Source organism: Lathyrus oleraceus, chromosome 7 (assembly GCF_024323335.1).
Source record: "Lathyrus oleraceus cultivar Zhongwan6 chromosome 7, CAAS_Psat_ZW6_1.0, whole genome shotgun sequence".
Lineage (NCBI taxonomy): Eukaryota > Viridiplantae > Streptophyta > Magnoliopsida > Fabales > Fabaceae > Lathyrus > Lathyrus oleraceus.
Window position 1 is genome coordinate 491,641,329 of NC_066585.1, and position 17,865 is coordinate 491,659,193.

General features: G+C 37.9%; 1 protein-coding gene across 1 annotated transcript; it reads right to left on the bottom strand.

Moving 5' to 3' along the window:
• Positions 1-16,918: 16,918 nt before the first annotated feature.
• LOC127104517 (uncharacterized) lies at positions 16,919-17,548 on the bottom strand. The gene has a single exon (XM_051041701.1). The coding sequence runs from the start codon at positions 17,546-17,548 to the stop codon at positions 16,919-16,921; it is 630 nt and encodes a 209-aa protein (XP_050897658.1).
• Between the last annotated feature and the right edge of the window lie 317 nt (positions 17,549-17,865).

The window sequence follows — 17,865 nt, forward strand, 5'->3', positions numbered from 1 at the left end:
TTGAAGCTGCTAATAAGAATATCAAGAGGATTATCCAGAAGATGGTTGTTACGTACAAAGATTGGCATGAGATGTTGCCATTCGCTTTGCATGGATATCGTACATTTGTCCTCAATTTAACAGGGGCAACCCCTTTCTCCCTTGTATATGGCATGGAGGTTGTGCTCCCAGTAGAGGTGGAGATCCCATCAATGAGAGTCTTGATGGAAGCCAAGTTGACTGATGCTGAATGGGTTCAGAGTCGTTATGACCAGCTGAATTTGATTGAAGAGAAGAGATTGACTATCATGTGCCATGGTCAGTTATATCAGCAGAGGATGAAGAAAGCCTTTCATAAGAAGGTCAAGCCTCGTGTGTTCCGAGAAGGTGACCTCGTGCTCAAGAAAGTTTTGTCTTTCGCGCCCGATTCCAGGGGCAAGTGCACTCCAAACTATGAAGGTCCATATGTTGTTAAGAGAGCATTTTCAGGCGGTGCTTTGATACTTACAACTATGGATGGGGAGGATTTCACTCGTCCTGTGAATTCAGATGCAATCAAGAAATACTTCGCCTAAAGTAAAACAGAATAGCTCGCTAAGTTGAAAACCCGAAAGGGCGGCTTAGGCAAAAATGAGCGTCTCGGTGGATTGAAAACCCAAAAGGGCGATCCAGGCAAAAATTAGAGACATAAAAAATGAATATGTGTCCCGCTAGATTGAGTACCTCACCCTGGGGAAATCTAGGCAAAAATTAGGGATTTGGCAAGTAACTGCACCTTGACAAGACTTTGTTCTACAACCGTCATCTGTCAAAGATTCTCGCTCAGTCATCGTCAAATGAAGCTTCAAATACATCGAATTCAGAGTTGGTGGAGAAATGGTCATTATGTTCAATGTAGCCTTTTTCCAATATATATCACCAATTTCAAATTTGTAAAGATCTGTGGAGTCTTGCCATTTGCAGACTACCATTCCGTCAAATAAATTTGAGCCTTTATCCAATTCTTTGCACTCTTATTTGTTTCTATTCAACAAATATTTTGCATGTTTTAATTGATAAATATCATTGTTTTAAAATTTTCATAAATTGTTTTAAACAAAGTGAACATTCACAATGACAAAAAGGATACTTGAGACGTCTTCAGTGCTCTCCCAAGGATGGCATGATCTCCAAAAGGGTAAGATAGTTGTTCATATTCCCAGCATACTTGTATCCTCTTCATTATCTTTCAGGTTGTGTCCTTCACAAGTGCATAAGGAAATTAAGTCCCACCAAACCCCTAGAGAGTTTGGGAGTCTGGTCCTAATCTTCTAGCTCCCCGGTGAGGCTGGATTTAGCATTTGTGTTATCAATTATATGGTTGTCATCCCTTGCATGGATTGACCTAAAATCCCTTATAGATTGGTAAATTGAATATGCTAATCTTTCCGAAGAATTTTGTTGTCCCCCCACTTCAAGTTAGAAATCTCTCCGCCAGAGTAAGCAGGAAATCCCCAGCATGAGCGAGTTATCATCAAGTTTGGTTTGTAGCTTTTCCCTTGAGGACTTGTCTACTTTGACCTCCAGCAGAGTTGCTCCTCGACCATCCTCAGCAGGGTTGATCCCACTTTTACTCCCCAATATGGTCACCAGTAGGTTATCCCCGGTAGATTGCCTACAGGTAATCCCCAATTCGGTCGTCAGTAGTGTTTCCACAATGGAATTGTCTTATCAGAGCCCGTTTGTGGTTTCCTCCCGAGCAGAGTGGGTGATGGAAAGGTTTTATCTTTCCACTCCCAGCGGAGTAGTGTTCTCTTCTCCTCGGCAGGAATGATTTATCCAGCAGTGCAAGGAAATTTGTAGATTTTGGAACTTTTGATTGGTGGTCATTCCCCATAGAGTTTCATTTCTCTCTTTGATAATTTCCCCAGTAGGGTCGCTTCTATGGTGGATTTTATTCGTGACTAGATTCCCCAGCTAAGACTTTGCCTGATTACAGTTAGGCGTTGGAACTTCTAAGGAAGATGTGTTGATCCCTTCCCCAGCAGGAGTGACTGGTTCTCCTTTCCTTGCAAAGATCTTTGCTCCCGATATCTGTTGCCCCCATCAGATGGGATGTTCTCCAGTGGGCCTGGCTTTCTCTTTTGAGATGTAGTACCGGACGTTTGTCCATCGATTCTTGGACCTGGTTATGTTAGATATGTATGTTTATCAGCATTCATCATACATAAACCATACATGCATAATTTTGACATTCAGATATTCATGTTGCATTTTTTGCCATATATATCTTTGATTGTTGTCTCCTGCTATTTGGTGATACATATTTCCCCAAGCAGATGTTTGTGTCTGATCTCTCCATATAGAAGTCAGCCCCATAGGCAGAAAATGTATATCCTTTCTTCCATGTTCCATACTGAGTTATGTCCTCGTGGATGAATGTTATTTCTGTTTCCTCCCAAAAAAATGTACTGGGATGGAATTACTCCCCTGAGTTATATCCTCATTGGGTTGAGTCTTGTTTCATTGTGTCTCTCTAGTTTGTTCCTAGATTGACTCCTTTTGTTTGTTCCTTGCACTTCCCCGCAGTTTAGATGAATGATTGCTCAGTAACCAGTAATTGTCCATATTTTCCCCGGCAGAGTCGTTGGCCTTCTATGCAGTAACCGGTAGTTGGGAGTCCTATTTCTGTGGTTTTTAACTCTCATACCGGTAGATGTAAACCCCATTTTATCCCCTTGCAGAGTTAACCTTATTTTGTTCATCCTAACCGATGGCGGTTACTCTTCTGTGGTTTTCTACCTAGTATCTGGTAGATGTAATCCCCTCCTTGTTGGTTATCTTTATCCAATATTCGGTATTGATATTCCTCCCCTTTTGAGTATATCTCCCATCAACCGGTGATATATCTCTTGGATAATTGCTCTGATAAAGCAATTTATCCCCAGCGAGTCATCTTTCCTTTACCTTTGATTGGTAACGATTGTTTCTCCCTTGGATTGGTCATTATTTTATACCTAGTATTCGGTATCCCGATGTCCTTTCCTTTCGGTCGATTTATCCTTTATTAACCCAGTAACCGATTGTGGATAATCTTCTATGCGAGTATATTATCTATGTTCTGACGGTAATAGATAATATATCTCACGCGCTCTTCAGTCAAAGTCTTTTGTTCTTCCCCAGTCGAGTAAGATTCGTATTTCCTTATGGAATCGAATGTCCATCCCGTAATCGAGTTTGCTTTTTCAGCCCTCCTTTCGGATGATGAGTGTCTTAGAAATATTCCCCAATTCACGCTTGGTTGGTCACCTATTATATGCCCAGTAACCGGTATCCCTGGTGTTCCTTCCTTTTCTGCTCCCTATTATGACTTTTTGTCCCCTGTGGAGTCAGATTTCCTGAGTCGAAATATACCTTCTTAGGTCTTCCTCAGATGTTTTTGGATGTTTGATATCTATCACCCTCATACTGGTCTTAGATATTCATTCTCCCCGAGTGTCTTGTTCTCTCACCCTTATACCAGTGTTTTGATCACATGTCTCTTTGAGGTTATTACCCAGTAACCGGTAATACCTCATTCTGTTGTTTCCTCAGATGAGTCCTCTTTGGACATTCCCCGGCGAGGTCCCTTAGTGGATCTTCCCCATATGAGTCCGGATTTTATCCGAAGTATCCTTTATGGATAGTTTTGTTGTATTGGCATATTTCCCAATACACGTATCTCTGAGTCAGCTCGAGTCTTTCCATTGATTTATTTTCATGGAAATCCTTTCGTGCCCCAGCAAGTTTTAAGTCGTGACCTGCTCACGCATTTTATTCCCTTTATCCACCATTAAAGTCCCAGAGTCTCTGTCCCATTGAGTGTATTACTCATATGGATTTCCAGTTTCTTCTGATTTTCTTTTCTTCTTTGTGGACACATATCTCCACAGAGTATTACCTTTTGCATACATACATTTGCATCAATAGGTCTCTTAGGGACCAAAATTCGTCTCTTTGTTATTATTTAAGCCCATTCTACCTTGTCGAGATGAAGATTTTAACCTTCGCTTCTCCGGCTAGAATGACCTTAAATAGGGGCATTTGTAATACCCCAATTTTGACCCTAAGATCCCTCATGGCATCATAACATTGCATTTGCATCTTGCCTCAAGGATCATAAGCATCTTGGCTTTTACCCTAGGGTGGAAACTTTTTCTTGAGTTGGTTTGAGATCACCAAGCATGCTTGAATTGTATATTATTGCTTTTCTTATTTTGTTTACTAACCAAAAGCACAAAAATATGTCACTAACATCTTTTGTTTGTAGCTTGAGCAGTCACAAGATCCAAAGCTTCTAGGAGATTCAATGTGCATTGATATGGCCAAGTAAAGATGAAAGCAAGCATGGAAATGGTTCCCAAAGATCTCATCCATCAAATATGCCTCCCAAGTATCTTAATTCATCATTTTGATCAAAGCAAACCAAAGGGTTTGAGGCTTGTTTCCCAAGGAAACCCTAATTCATCTGTTCATCAACTATGTCTTGCTCATGAAGCAACCTCTAACCATGATCAAATATAATAAAGGTAAGTTCTTTAATTCATCATTTCATGCACATTTGAGCTTATTTGAGTGTCCTCAATCATCAATTCATCAAGACATGAGATTTGGACTTGAGAAGTTGATCAGTCAATTCATCTAACTATTTTGAAGTACACTGAGACCTAACTTTTGATGTGTTTCTCAAATGGAGATGACCCCAAGATAAAAAATGTTCTTAAGAACCATATGAACAACTTTCATGTTCATCAAAAATTTATTTGAAGCTTGTAAGGTCACAATTCATTTCAAGACATTATAGGTCATTTTGACTGAAACCCTAATTTTGGGTCAACTTCCCAAGGACATAACTCCTTCATTTTTCATGATTTTGAGGTGGGATCAAATTCATTGGAAATTTTAAGGTGTCTACTTCAATTGTTATGTTAAACAAATTTTCAAAATCCTAAAATAAAGACATGTGATAATGCAAAACATTATAGGTCACTTTGGACTAAAAGCATTGAAATGTGAAAAAGTCCAACTTCAACTGCCCATAACGTCTTCATCAAAAATCCAAATGATGCAAAATGTAAGTCCAAATTGATTGTACTGAAAAGATATACAACTTTGATGTTGAATATTTTGTCATTTTGAGCTTGCATCATTGAAACAGAAGGGCTTGAAGTTTGGTCATTTTTGAAATTTTCACATGTACATGTTTTGCACCCTACACTTCATGATCATTTTTCACCAATTTCCAAATGTCAAATGAAGTTTTGGTGAACATAACAATTAATAATCATGCAAAAAGCTTTCCAACCATTACCCATAAGGCTATGTTTCAGTTTTGGAAATGCCATTTTCGAAGGGATGAACATATTGATACAATTTTGGTAACCATTTGAAAATGCATTGCATGATTTGATTACACACCATCTGCACGTCCAAATTAGATCTGCTGATGATAAGCTTGCAAATCCAAGTGGAATTGGGCCCTCCATGCGCCTGTACATGCCCATGCATGGAGGCCCTTTCCATCCATGCAATGCTTTGTTCATGCATATCAGCCATCAGTTGCTATAAATAAAGGGCCAATGCTTCTCATTTCCACAACCTAAGGGCGCCTTACATGCTGCACGAATCACTCCTCAACCATACTCAAAGGAACTCACCTCTTTCTTTCAAAATTTTCAGATCTAAACTTCAATTTCCTTGATTGAATTTTAGATCTACAGTTCCTAAGCCTTGCTTTCCTTGATCCATAGAACACACTACAAGCATAAGCATCAAGAGATCGTGCTCTCAAGCTCTCCATTTCAGAGGTTTACTTTAGAATTTATTTTCTTCGAATCTACTTATATATTGCATATTTCTTGTTGTTGCTGGGTTGTCTGAAGTCCTCTTCATAGAGGCAATCATTTTGTGATTTGAATTGTTGAAATCCAACAAGTTTCAGTTGAACACCACAAAATTCAAGCTCTGATTCCTCTTTCTATGGAAGCCTAGAGTGAATTTGGTTGGTACAGAGATGATGTACATCACCCCAGCTTTCATTTGGTACCTAGATCGTGTCATTTGGTGAAGTTTGGATCTCTGCAACTTCTGGTCGGCGCCAGAGGACTGGCCGGAGAAGACGGTTGTGTACACCACCGTCTGGTTGCCAGATTGAATAATAGCCACACGATTTGTTTTCCAGATTTGATCATAGCCACTCAATGTTATGACTCAATTAAAGACTGTGTGTGATGCATTGACTCACGTGTTTGGTAGGCGCGCGCTCAGGAGCCATGTGATGTGTCAGCTCTATTAATTAACTTCATCCAACGCTCCATGTTTTTTGCCATTTTAATTTCTGATTTCATTTTTCTTTTTATTTCTTTAATTCCATTTTATTTCCAAAAATCATATCTCCTTCATTATTGGTCCAAAAAATGTGAGACCAATTGCATTTTTCTTCTTTTAATTTCTAGTTTCTAAAAATGATTTTTAATATTTTTATTTTATCATTTGATATTTTTTAGGAATTTTTTCTTTTCTGGTTATTTTTAATTCATTTAAAATAGTTTTTGATTTTCAAAAAATACAAAAATATTTTTCCAACCTCTTTGAATGATGATAGATCTATGAAAAATATTCTCATCAATTTATTAATTCATTTGAGATTTATTTGAGATTTTAATTCAATTAGGTTATTTTTATGCATTTTTAATTGATAAAAAATAGTTTCTGACTTCTAAAAATGCTGAAATTTTTTGTCAAACTTTGTTTGACCTTGTTGAACTTAGGATAATTCACGTGGACCTTTCAAAGTTGATTTGGAGTGAGTTTGAAGTTTGACCTTTCTTTATTATTTTAATTCAAGTATTATTTTACTTTTGAAAAATACCAAAAATACTTTATTTGTTTCTTGACTTCTAATCTTCATTTTGCTTCTGTTTACTATTGTTTGACCTTGATCTCCTCTATCTTTGGTCAATGCTTGTTGATTATCTCATTTCATTTCCATTAATGCACTTTATTATTCATCTTCTTCTTCTTCTTCTTCTTTTTTGATCAATGAGTTAAAGATTGGGGGTTAGCCTTGATACATGGGAGGTTTAACCTTCCTTGATTCAAATCTAATTTGACTTGATCATGGATCAAGTGAGTGGCTTTGCATTAAGGATAGGTTGCTTCCTAATCAAGCAAAGAACCTAAATCAATACAAGATCATTTCTCATTTTCTTTTTGGCATGGCAAGTTGTAGGAGTTTGATTCACTAATCAAAATCTCTAACTTGTGTTGTTGCCTACATTATTATTGACCGGCCTCAGATAGTTGTGACTTCTACATAAGTCCAATTACGATTGCTTAACATAGCGCTAAATTGCCTTATAACACACTAATACTAACACTAACCATTAACCATTAACATTTAATTCTTGCACTTTACATTTATGCAATTTACTATTCTTGTACATATTATTCATTTGCTTTTGCCCTTTGCTCATTTGAGCACATGTTTATGTTAATGCAATTTGCCTTTTGCTCACTTGAGCACATAATGGTGTATATATTATTGTGCTTGTGCTTTTGTTTTGATTGTTGTGGATCAAATTCAAAAATGGACAAAAAGGACTTAGATTCTAGGACATTCCCTATGCAAAAATGGAGTAAAAAGGCCTTAATGTTAAAGATGGATTAGAAGGACCAAATCTCTAAACTCACTCTTGTCCATTCTTGATTTACTTCATGGAACTCTTTGATGTGTGTGCTTTTGTGCTAGGGATTCCTATTTGAGCCAAATTGAAGAACCATTGTCATGTGCTTTAAAAAGAGACAGATACAAGAGCCATTGGAAGATTCCTAAGAGCTTTGCTTGCTTGATTGATTGCTTGAGTATACACTTATTTGCTTGCTTATTCCAAAGGATGGGAGCTACTTGGATCATCAATATGATCTCAAGAAAGGAACTCCATTTGTGGTCTTGTTTCTTATCCTTCATCTCTTGTATGATTAGGACTTTAGCCATTCTTCTTCTTCTCTCCACTCTAACCCAAGCCAAAACTTTTGTGCAAACATTAACACCTGTTTTCAAACATTAGAAACCTAAGCATTATGCTTTTGATTTTCAAACTTTCTTTTCTTAACACCTATTTTGAATTGAATCTTTAAGTCAACTTTGACCATATTTTGTAAATACTTTTCATTGGTAAATATAACCCATTCAAATACTTTTATGGTTTCAATGGCCACTTTCTTATCAAAAACTTTTCATAACCTTTAGCTATTAGGTTTGAGTTATCCTTGAGGTAGATGTAATGCTCACCTATATCCTTAGTGATGGACAATGAGTCTTCCATGCTTATTATAGGGTTAACCCCTCACTAGCATGTTGAAGCTATCCTCACATGGTGGATTTGTGGTTTTTAGGTTGAGTTTTCTCCCTTGGATAACAAAAGACCTTAAGGCTTTTGGACCAATCAATTCACCAACTTGTTTTGAGATTTTTACCCCGAACTACGAGGTTTTGATCCTAATCTTTTTTTAAGATGGTACGTAGGCAATGGGTTTATCCATTCAAACACAAAATTGTAAATAACTTATATATTCTCTTCTCATCTCCCCAATCATGTTTGCACAAACAAATTTTCACAAAAATACCAACGTTACAACAAATGTGAAAAGGGCTCCCTAGGAGTACCTAGGATGTTTTGGGTGCTTAAAACCTTCCCATTGCATAACCAACCCCCTTACCCCGATCTCTGACATTTTTATTAGTTTTTGATTTGATAAAACTTCTCAGTTTTTGTTCGCTTTCTAACCTTTCCTTTGGATAAATAGAAGTGCGGTGGCGACTCGACTTGTATGGTTTACTTTTGATTTAGTCAATAAATCTAAAGGTAACGAATACCCCGCTACAGAAAAGTGGCGACTCTGCTGGGGACATTTGCCTAGTGGGTTTTGCCTACTTTTCATGTTTGTTGTATTGTATTGTATATTATTTTGTGACATATTTTTATGCAATTTGGGATTAATGTATTGTATGTAATGATTGAATTGCTTGATATATTAATTCCTTGTATGCTTGGTGATCTTTGTGAGATGAGTTTTATACCCGAACTCGAGTGCACTTAGGATAGGAGAATGGTATAGTCTTGTTGACTTGTGTGGAGTTATTCCTTAGCAAGTTGATTTGCAAGCCCATTCACTTGGTGGAGGTCATGTTGGGATCAATAATGTCACACGAGTAGTCGTGGTTAGGCATTACTCTTTCCAATATAGACCTTAGAAGCCAAGGACCTTAGTTTACCAAGCCCATCTTGGCCTATTTTTAGGACATAGTGCGAAGGTCGTTCAAGTGTAAGATTTGATACGATTGTTACGCGATACTTCACTCATAAGAGTCTCTCTTGAGAATATTTTTGGAATACGAGTAGTCGTTTATCCGATAATATCCGAAAGATGGGATGATGACTATGGGAACCTCTTGTAGAACATGTTTGGCAGGTTTAACCCTAGTACACTCCCTTTGGGTGGTTCTTAACTGAGACTCCATGCTCGTAACTCGCAACAAACCCTTGATTCATGGTTGATCCGTTCTTGTATCCTTAATATCAATGGAACTTGGGTGTTGATAAGGTGTAAACCATAATCCACCAAAATGGATGATTGATATTAAGGATGACTTGATCCATCCCAGGACCTTTGTATGGTTTGCTTTGCTTGATCCTTGAGTGTGATTGTTGCATCCATGCATTCATGCACCCATTTACATCCATATCATCAATAATGAGAAAAATTTCAAGGAACTTAAGAGGTCTATTTCCAAATTTTCACACATGGATAGACAAAGAAGGAATACGAAGAAGTAAAGTTTCAGACAACCCGACTTGATAGAGCTAAGGAATTTGACATCCTATGTATTAGATCCCTTGGATTTCAAGGCTCGTCATGGGAAGCTTCTATCTATTCTGGCTACTCAAGTGGATGAAGGTTTGATGAGTGTATTGGTACAGTTCTATGATCCATTGTACCGTTGCTTCACTTTCTCGGATTTCCAGCTTTTGCCCACGCTTAAGGAGTATGCATATCTTGTGGGTATACCTATCTTGGATCAGTTACCATTCAGTGGCTTAGAGAGGGCTCCTATTTCTCAAGAGATTGTTGATCTGTTGAATATAGATGAATCTCTGGTTGGTGCTCATATGACTACCAAAGGTGGAATTCAAGGTCTCCCTTTTGAGTCCCTCATTGCTCAAACTACTTTGTATGGGAAGGCCATGAGTGAGGACGCCTTTGAGGCCATATTTGTACTTCTCATCTATGGGCTAGTGTTATTCCCCAACATCGACAAGTTTGTGGATGTGAACGCTATTAGGATTTTCTATACTCTTAATCTCGTTCCTACTCTGTTGGGTGACACTTATTTCTCTTTGCATATGAGGAATGCAAAGGGTGGTGGTACCATTGTGTGTTGTTTGCCTCTGCTGTACAAGTGGTTTATTTCGCACTTGCCACAGACGGTCGCCTTTAAGGAGAACAAAGGATGTCTACGGTGGTCCACGAGACTTATGTCTCTCACTAATGATGATATCTTTTGGTACAACCGTGTATATGATGGTGTGCGGATTATCGACTCTTGTGGTGAATTCTCCAATGTGCCTCTTCTTGGTACATGTAGTGGGATTAACTACAACCCTATTTTGGCACGTAGTCAGCTTGGGTTCCCCCTAAAGGATAAACCTAATAACATTCTGTTAGAAGGTGTGTTCTTCCAGGAGGGTAAAGATCCCCAAGGCTTGAAGGGCAGGATGGTTCGCGCTTGGCGCAAGATCCATACGAAGGGAAGGAAAGAGCTTGGTCCGAAGAACTGTATTGCTTTGGAACCCTATACCTCTTGGGTTAGGAGGAGAGCTTCCGAGTATCTTATGCCTTATGAGTATCCGAGACCTACACCTTCGGTTGTGGCTGGGCCTTCAACCCTCCCTAACCAAGGAGTAGAGGAGTTGAGAGACGAAGACTGTTCACGTGCCTGGATCCGTGAACGAGAGGAACTACTTCAGCAGCTTAGAGATAAGGATGCTTTGATAGAATTTCTTGAGCATCAGATTATTGACGAGCCTGATGATGTATTGACTTCTCTTCTTCCTCAGTCTTCCAAGTTTTGAAAGAGGAAGTATGATCGACTCGCCAAAGAGAAGGCAGAGATGGAGGCAGCCTATGAGAGGGAGGTGAAGAGACTTCGTGCAGCTTACCTTCCAGTCTCCAGAGCTTTAGATGATTGTTTTTAGGGTTCCATAGGATGTTCATTTTCCTTCTCTCTTGTATTATTTGGTTACCAAGACTGTACTTCTTTGGTGTAAAAACATTTTCCGGATATTATTGATGTGATATTTCCATATATGTCTAAATGATTAATATTTTCAAATATTTGCAAATAGGACTCTAAAGTTCCTCTGATTAAAAAACAAATCATATGCATAAGCATTGCATGCATCATGTGCATAAGCAGGTTTTGCTCCAGGCTTCTTGTTCAATGGTCTAACTCTGTGTTCTTCATTTATTTTGAAGACAAGCTGACTCATCGGTACTACACTCGAGCCAACGCTTCAAGACTGATGGATCATCTAGAGCAAGAGAACTGTGAACTCAAGGAGGAAGTGGCCAGATTGACTGCCCTAATGGAGTCTTTCATGGCCGCCCAAAGCCAGTCGTCTCCGACACCTTCAACTCCTCCCCATAGGACAGTCATCTCTGAGATTGCCTCTTCAACAGTGCCTGCCAACTTTGTTCCTGAGGGTCTTGCCCCTACATTTGCTTCTCTGCCGGCATCTAGTCCGGTCCTCGCCGTTCCACTTCCTATCGTGCATACTATGCCAAGAGTAGACGACATCATCTACCACTCTGAGCCGTCTGAGGGCCCAGAAGTCTATGAAAAGATGGATGCAATGAATGATCAGTTTCTTGAGCTCCGCAAGGAACTCAAAACTCTCAGAGGAAAGGACCTCTTTGGCAAGTCTGCTGCTGAACTCTGCCTAGTCCAAAATGTAGTAGAATGAGTAAACGTGTTAGGAGAAGAAAAATCAATGAAGGGTTAGGGTTTGGGATGCTCATGCAAAAAGGCAGTTCTGGACGAAGGAACCGCGCTACCTGCGGGGATACGAACACATACAAAACAAACATGTATAAAGTAAATGTGCCAACAAGGCAATCAAAGTAAATCTCCCAAATGGTATCCCACAAGCAAAATGGAATATCCAGCGAGCTATCCCTGCAAAAGTCATGTTAGCCTTCACAAAAACTCAACAAAAGGGTTAGTGAGACACGATAAGCATTCAAGGCATTATTTATATATTCATACATAATTATGAACCCGTGGGCAAAAACCTAATGAAATTCATCCATCATACCTCAAACATTCAGAGTATTCAACTTCAAAGCACAAAGGTAATGGGAATAAGGGCAAACCTGATTGGAGAGCTTGATTGAAATTGAGTTGCACCCGTGAGGTTTACAAAACAATCTTTAGGGTTTATGTGAGGCAGAGGTGATTCTGTGCAGTTGAGTTCCCTTCAGGGTTTGGAGGTTGCTTTGAACTCTGTTAGCTCTTCTCTCACTATCTTTTTCCTCCAGCCAGGGTAATAGGAATAGAATTAAATTTTCTTTCACTGAAACTCTGAATTTATAACCTGATTTTTGTGGACCTGTGGGCTCAGATGAGAGAGGCCCAAGTCCAAAATTTTTCTTTTATTTATTTATTTATTTATTTATTTATTTATTTAATTTTTTTTTTCGTTTTTTCGTTTTCCGTTTTTTTTTTCTTTTCAAAACACGTGGGCTTCGCCTAGCGAGCATGACAGCTCATGAACAAACCTTTGCTCCTTCAAAATTAACGTTTTGACTGACGAATAGACCCTGTTGGAAGTAACTCAAGTCTTTCCCTTGTGTTGACTGATCATCTAAATAGAGCCCACAAAGTATCCTGGATGATGTTCAAGCTTCTTGGATCCGATTCTGATTGCCATGATGAAATGCAAATGCTAAACGACCTAAAAATGAATGCATGCATGAGGTGTAAAGGGTATGCTTCCAGGAAAAATGAAGGGTAAATTTTAGGGTATTACAGTGTGCACCACCGTCTGGTTGCCAGATTGAATAATAGCCACACGATTTGTTTTCCAGGTTTGATCATAGCCACTCAATGTTATGACTCAATTAAAGGTTGTGTGTGATACATTGACTCACGTGTTTGGTAGGCGCGCGCTCAGGAGCCATGTGACGTGCCAGCTCAATTAATAAGCTTCATCTAACGCTCCACGTTTTTTGCCATTTTAATTTCTGATTTCATTTTTCTTTTTATTTCTTTAATTCCATTTTATTTCCAAAAATCATATCTCCTTCATTATTGGTCCAAAAAATCTGAGACCAATTGCATTTTTCTTCTTTTAATTTCTAGTTTATAAAAATGATTTTTAATATTTTTTATTTTATCATTTGATATTTTTTAGGAATTTTTTCTTTTTTGGTTATTTTTAATTCATTTAAAATAGTTTTTGATATTCAAAAAATACAAAAATATTTTTCCAACCTCTTTGAATGATGATAGATCTATGAAAAATATTCTCATCAATTTATTAATTGATTTGAGATTTATTTGAGATTTTAATTCAATTAGGTTATTTTTATGCATTTTTAATTGATAAAAAATAGTTTCTGACTTCTAAAAATGCTGAAATTTTTTGTCAAACTTTGTTTGACCTTGTTGAACTTAGGATAATTCACTTGGACCTTTCAAAGTTGATTTGAAGTGAGTTTGAAGTTTGACCTTTCTTTATTATTTTAATTCAAATATTATTTTACTTTTGAAAAATACCAAAAATATTTTATTTGTTTCTTGACTTCTAATCTTCATTTTGCTTCTGTTTACTATTGTTTGACCTTGATCTCCTCTATCTTTGGTAAATGCTTGTTGATTATCTCATTTCATTTCCATTAATGCACTTTATTATTCATCTTCTTCTTCTTCTTTTTCTTTATTGATCAATGAGTTAAAGATTGGTGGTTAGCCTTGATACATGGGAGGTTTAACCTTCCTTGATTCAAATCTAATTTGACTTGATCATGGATCAAGTGAGTGGCTTTGCATTAAGGATAGGTTGCTTCCTAATCAAGCAAAGAACCTAAATCAATACAAGATCATTTCTCATTTTCTTTTTGGCATGGCAAGTTGTAGGAGTTTGATTCACTAATCAAAATCTCTAACTTGTGTTGTTGCCTACATTATTATTGACCGGCCTCAGATAGTTGTGACTTCTACATAAGTCCAATTACGATTGCTTAACATAGCGCTAAATTGCCTTATGGCACACTAATACTAACACTAACCATTAACCATTAACATTTAATTCTTGCACTTTACATTTATGCAATTTACTATTCTTGTACATATTATTCATTTGCTTTTGCCCTTTGCTCATTTGAGCACATGTTTATGTTAATGCAATTTGCCTTTTGCTCACTTGAGCACATAATTGTGTATATATTATTGTGCTTGTGCTTTTGTTTTGATTGTTGTGGACCAAATGCAAAAAAAAAGGACAAAAAGGACTTAGATTCTAGGACATTCCTTATGCAAAAATGGAGTAAAAAAGCCTTAATGTTAAAGATGGATTAGAAGGACCAAATCTCTAAACTCACTCTTGTCCATTCTTGATTTACTTCATGGAACTCTTTGATGTGTGTGCTTTTGTGCTAGGGATTCCTATTTGAGCCAAATTGAAGAACCATTGTCATGTGCTTTAAAAAGAGAGAGATACAAGAGCCATTGGAAGATTCCTAAGAGCTTTGCTTGCTTGATTGATTGCTTGAGTATACACTTATTTGCTTGCTTATTCCAAAGGATGAGAGCTACTTGGATCATCAATATGATCTCAAGAAAGGAACTCCATTTATGGTCTTGTTTCTTATCCTTCATCTCTTGTATGATTAGGACTTTAGCCATTCTTTTTCTTCTCTCCACTCTAACCCAAGCCAAAACTTTTGTGCAAACATTAACACTTGTTTTCAAACATTAGAAACCTAAGCATTATGCTTTTGATTTTCAAACTTTCTTTTCTTGACACCTATTTTGAATTGAATCTTTAAGTAAACTTTGACCATATTTTGTAAATACTTTTCATTGGTAAATATAACCCATTCAAATACTTTTGTGGTTTCAATGGCCACTTTCTTATCAAAAATTTTCATAACCTTTAGCTATTAGGTTTGAGTTATCCTTGAGGTAGATGTAATGCTCACCTATATCCTTAGTGATGGACAATGAGTCTTCCATGCTTATTATAGGGTTAACCCCTCACTAGCATGTTGAAGTTATCCTCACATGGTGGATTTGTGGTTTTTAGGTTGAGTTTTCTCCCTTGGATAACAAAAGACCTTAAGGCTTTTGGACCAATCAATTCACCAACTTGTTTTGAGATTTTTACCCCGAACTACGAGGTTTTGATCCTAATCTTTTTTTAAGATGGTACGTAGGCAATGGGTTTATCCATTCAAACACAAAATTGTAAACAACTTATATATTCTCTTCTCATATCCCCAATCATGTTTGCACAAACAAATTTTCACAAAAATACCAACCTTACAACAAATGTGAAAAGGGCTCCCTAGGAGTACCTAGGATGTTTTGGGTGCTTAAAACCTTCCCATTGCATAACCAACCCCCTTACCCCGATCTCTGACATTTTTATTAGTTTTTTATTCGATAAAACTTCTCGGTTTCTGTTCGCTTTCTAACCTTTCCTTTGGATAAATAGAAGTGCGATGGCGACTCGACTTGTATGGTTTAATTTTGATTTAGTCAATAAATCTAAAGATAATGAATACCCCGCTACACACACCAAACGATATTACTGAATACTCATAGTGACCATATCTCATTTTGAACGCAGTCTTAGAAATATCGTCTGACTTCACACGAATCAGATTATAGCCCAAACACAAATCAATCTTGCTAAACATACATACACCAACTAATTTATCCATCATATAATCAATTCTTAGAAATGGAAACTTATTCTTAATAGTAACCTTGTTCACTTGTCGGTAGTCAACACACAACCACAAGCTACCATCTTTCTTTTTACCTAACAGTATTTGCGCTCCCCAAGGTGAAACACTTGGTCAAATAGACTTCTTCTCAAGAAAATCCTCTAATTGCTTCTTCAGCTCACTCATCCCTGAAATAAACATCTTATAAGGAGCCATCGACATAATACTAGTACCCGATACTAAGTCTATAGTAAACTCCACCTCACACTCAGGAGGAAAATCACTAATGTCATCTGGAAACACTTCAGGAACCTCACATACCACAGGTAGATCTGTAATCATTCTATCGCTTCCCCCACTCAAGGATGCAAGCACTATGAACACTTGAATACTCTCTCTCTCTCTCTCTCAAGGACATCTCTACTTGCCTCACAATCATGAAACTCGACTCTGTATTCTCTTCGGATTCAAGAAACTTCATTGGTTTGTCAAAACAATTGATAAACACATGGTTGAACTTCAACCAATTCATTCCTAGAATAACATAAAGTTGAGTTAGAGGCAAGCACACTAAGTCAATTCCAAAATCTTGCCCAAAAATTGTCAAAGGATAATTCAAATACACCAATAAAGTCGTTACTGAACCATTAGCTAAGGTATCAATGACCATGCTACTACTCATTTCAGACACTTCCAAATTAAAGCTCGACACACACTCAGTAGGTATCAACAAATGTGTCGCACCCATAACAATTATAGTAATCAAATGAATATTATTAATAAGGCAAGTACCTCAAATCAAATGCATTAGTCTTTGTTCCATTCAAAGAAAAAACTTTCCCCCAGACAGAGTTTTCTTAGGTTTCTCACACTGAGTACAAATATGGCCCCACTCTCCACAATTAAATTAAGTCAGATTATTACTCCTACAGCCAGTAGCTCGGTGACCTGGCTTCCCACACTTGAAGCAATTCACAGTTGTGCTCTTGCACTCAGGAGCACGATGTCCAAAGTCACCATGTTTGAAACATCTCATAGAAGTAGGATTCCCTCTCCCACTTCGCTCTTTCCCACCTATAGCCTTCTGATAAACTTTTTGCTTCCCTTTGTCAGCTAGAGTACTATATGGTTTCTCACGAGTTTGATCATTCTCTTTCTTCCCACTAAAACTCTTATAGTGAGCAGGTCGGACTATGTTATCCTCATCATATATTCTACACTTATTCACTAGCATAGAAAGTCGGTGAATCTCTCGATAACAAATACCCTTCTTAATCTCGGATCTCAAGCCACTCTCAAACTTGATAGACTTCGACCTTTCAACAGCCGCATTATTATAGTATGGACAAAACTTCACTGACTCCTCAAAATTATCAACATACTCTACAACTATCGAATTTCCTTGTTTCATCTCAAGGAACTCGATTTCCTTCTTATTGTGCACGTCTTTAGGGAAGTACTTCTCTCGAAAATGCGATATGAACATAGCCCAAGTAATCTCAATACCAACAGCCTTCAGTCTCTGACGCTGTTGCATTACGCGAAAAACCGGCGGGAAAAGACATAGAGCCGCCACCGTGCGTTATTTATCCCAAAGGCGGGAAAGGAAACGCTCGAAGTAAACCTGGAAAGAACATGGTCTCGCGACCAGAGATTGATAGGATCGGGAGTCGGTTATGCGAAGGGAAGGTATTAGCACCCCTACGCATCCGTCGTACTCGACGGAATCCACGCTCAAAAGAATAGAAGAAAGGTTGCTAGATAACTGCTCAAACACTACACACACGCTGGAAGGAAACACAGATGAAAGACGGAAGAAGCGGACTCGGCAGGATGTCGCATCCTGGGCCTACG

Excerpts from the sequence above, each read along its gene's own strand:
- LOC127104517 (XM_051041701.1), bottom strand. The coding sequence starts at position 17,548 with ATGCAACAGCGTCAGAGACTGAAGGCTGTTGGTATTGAGATTACTTGG.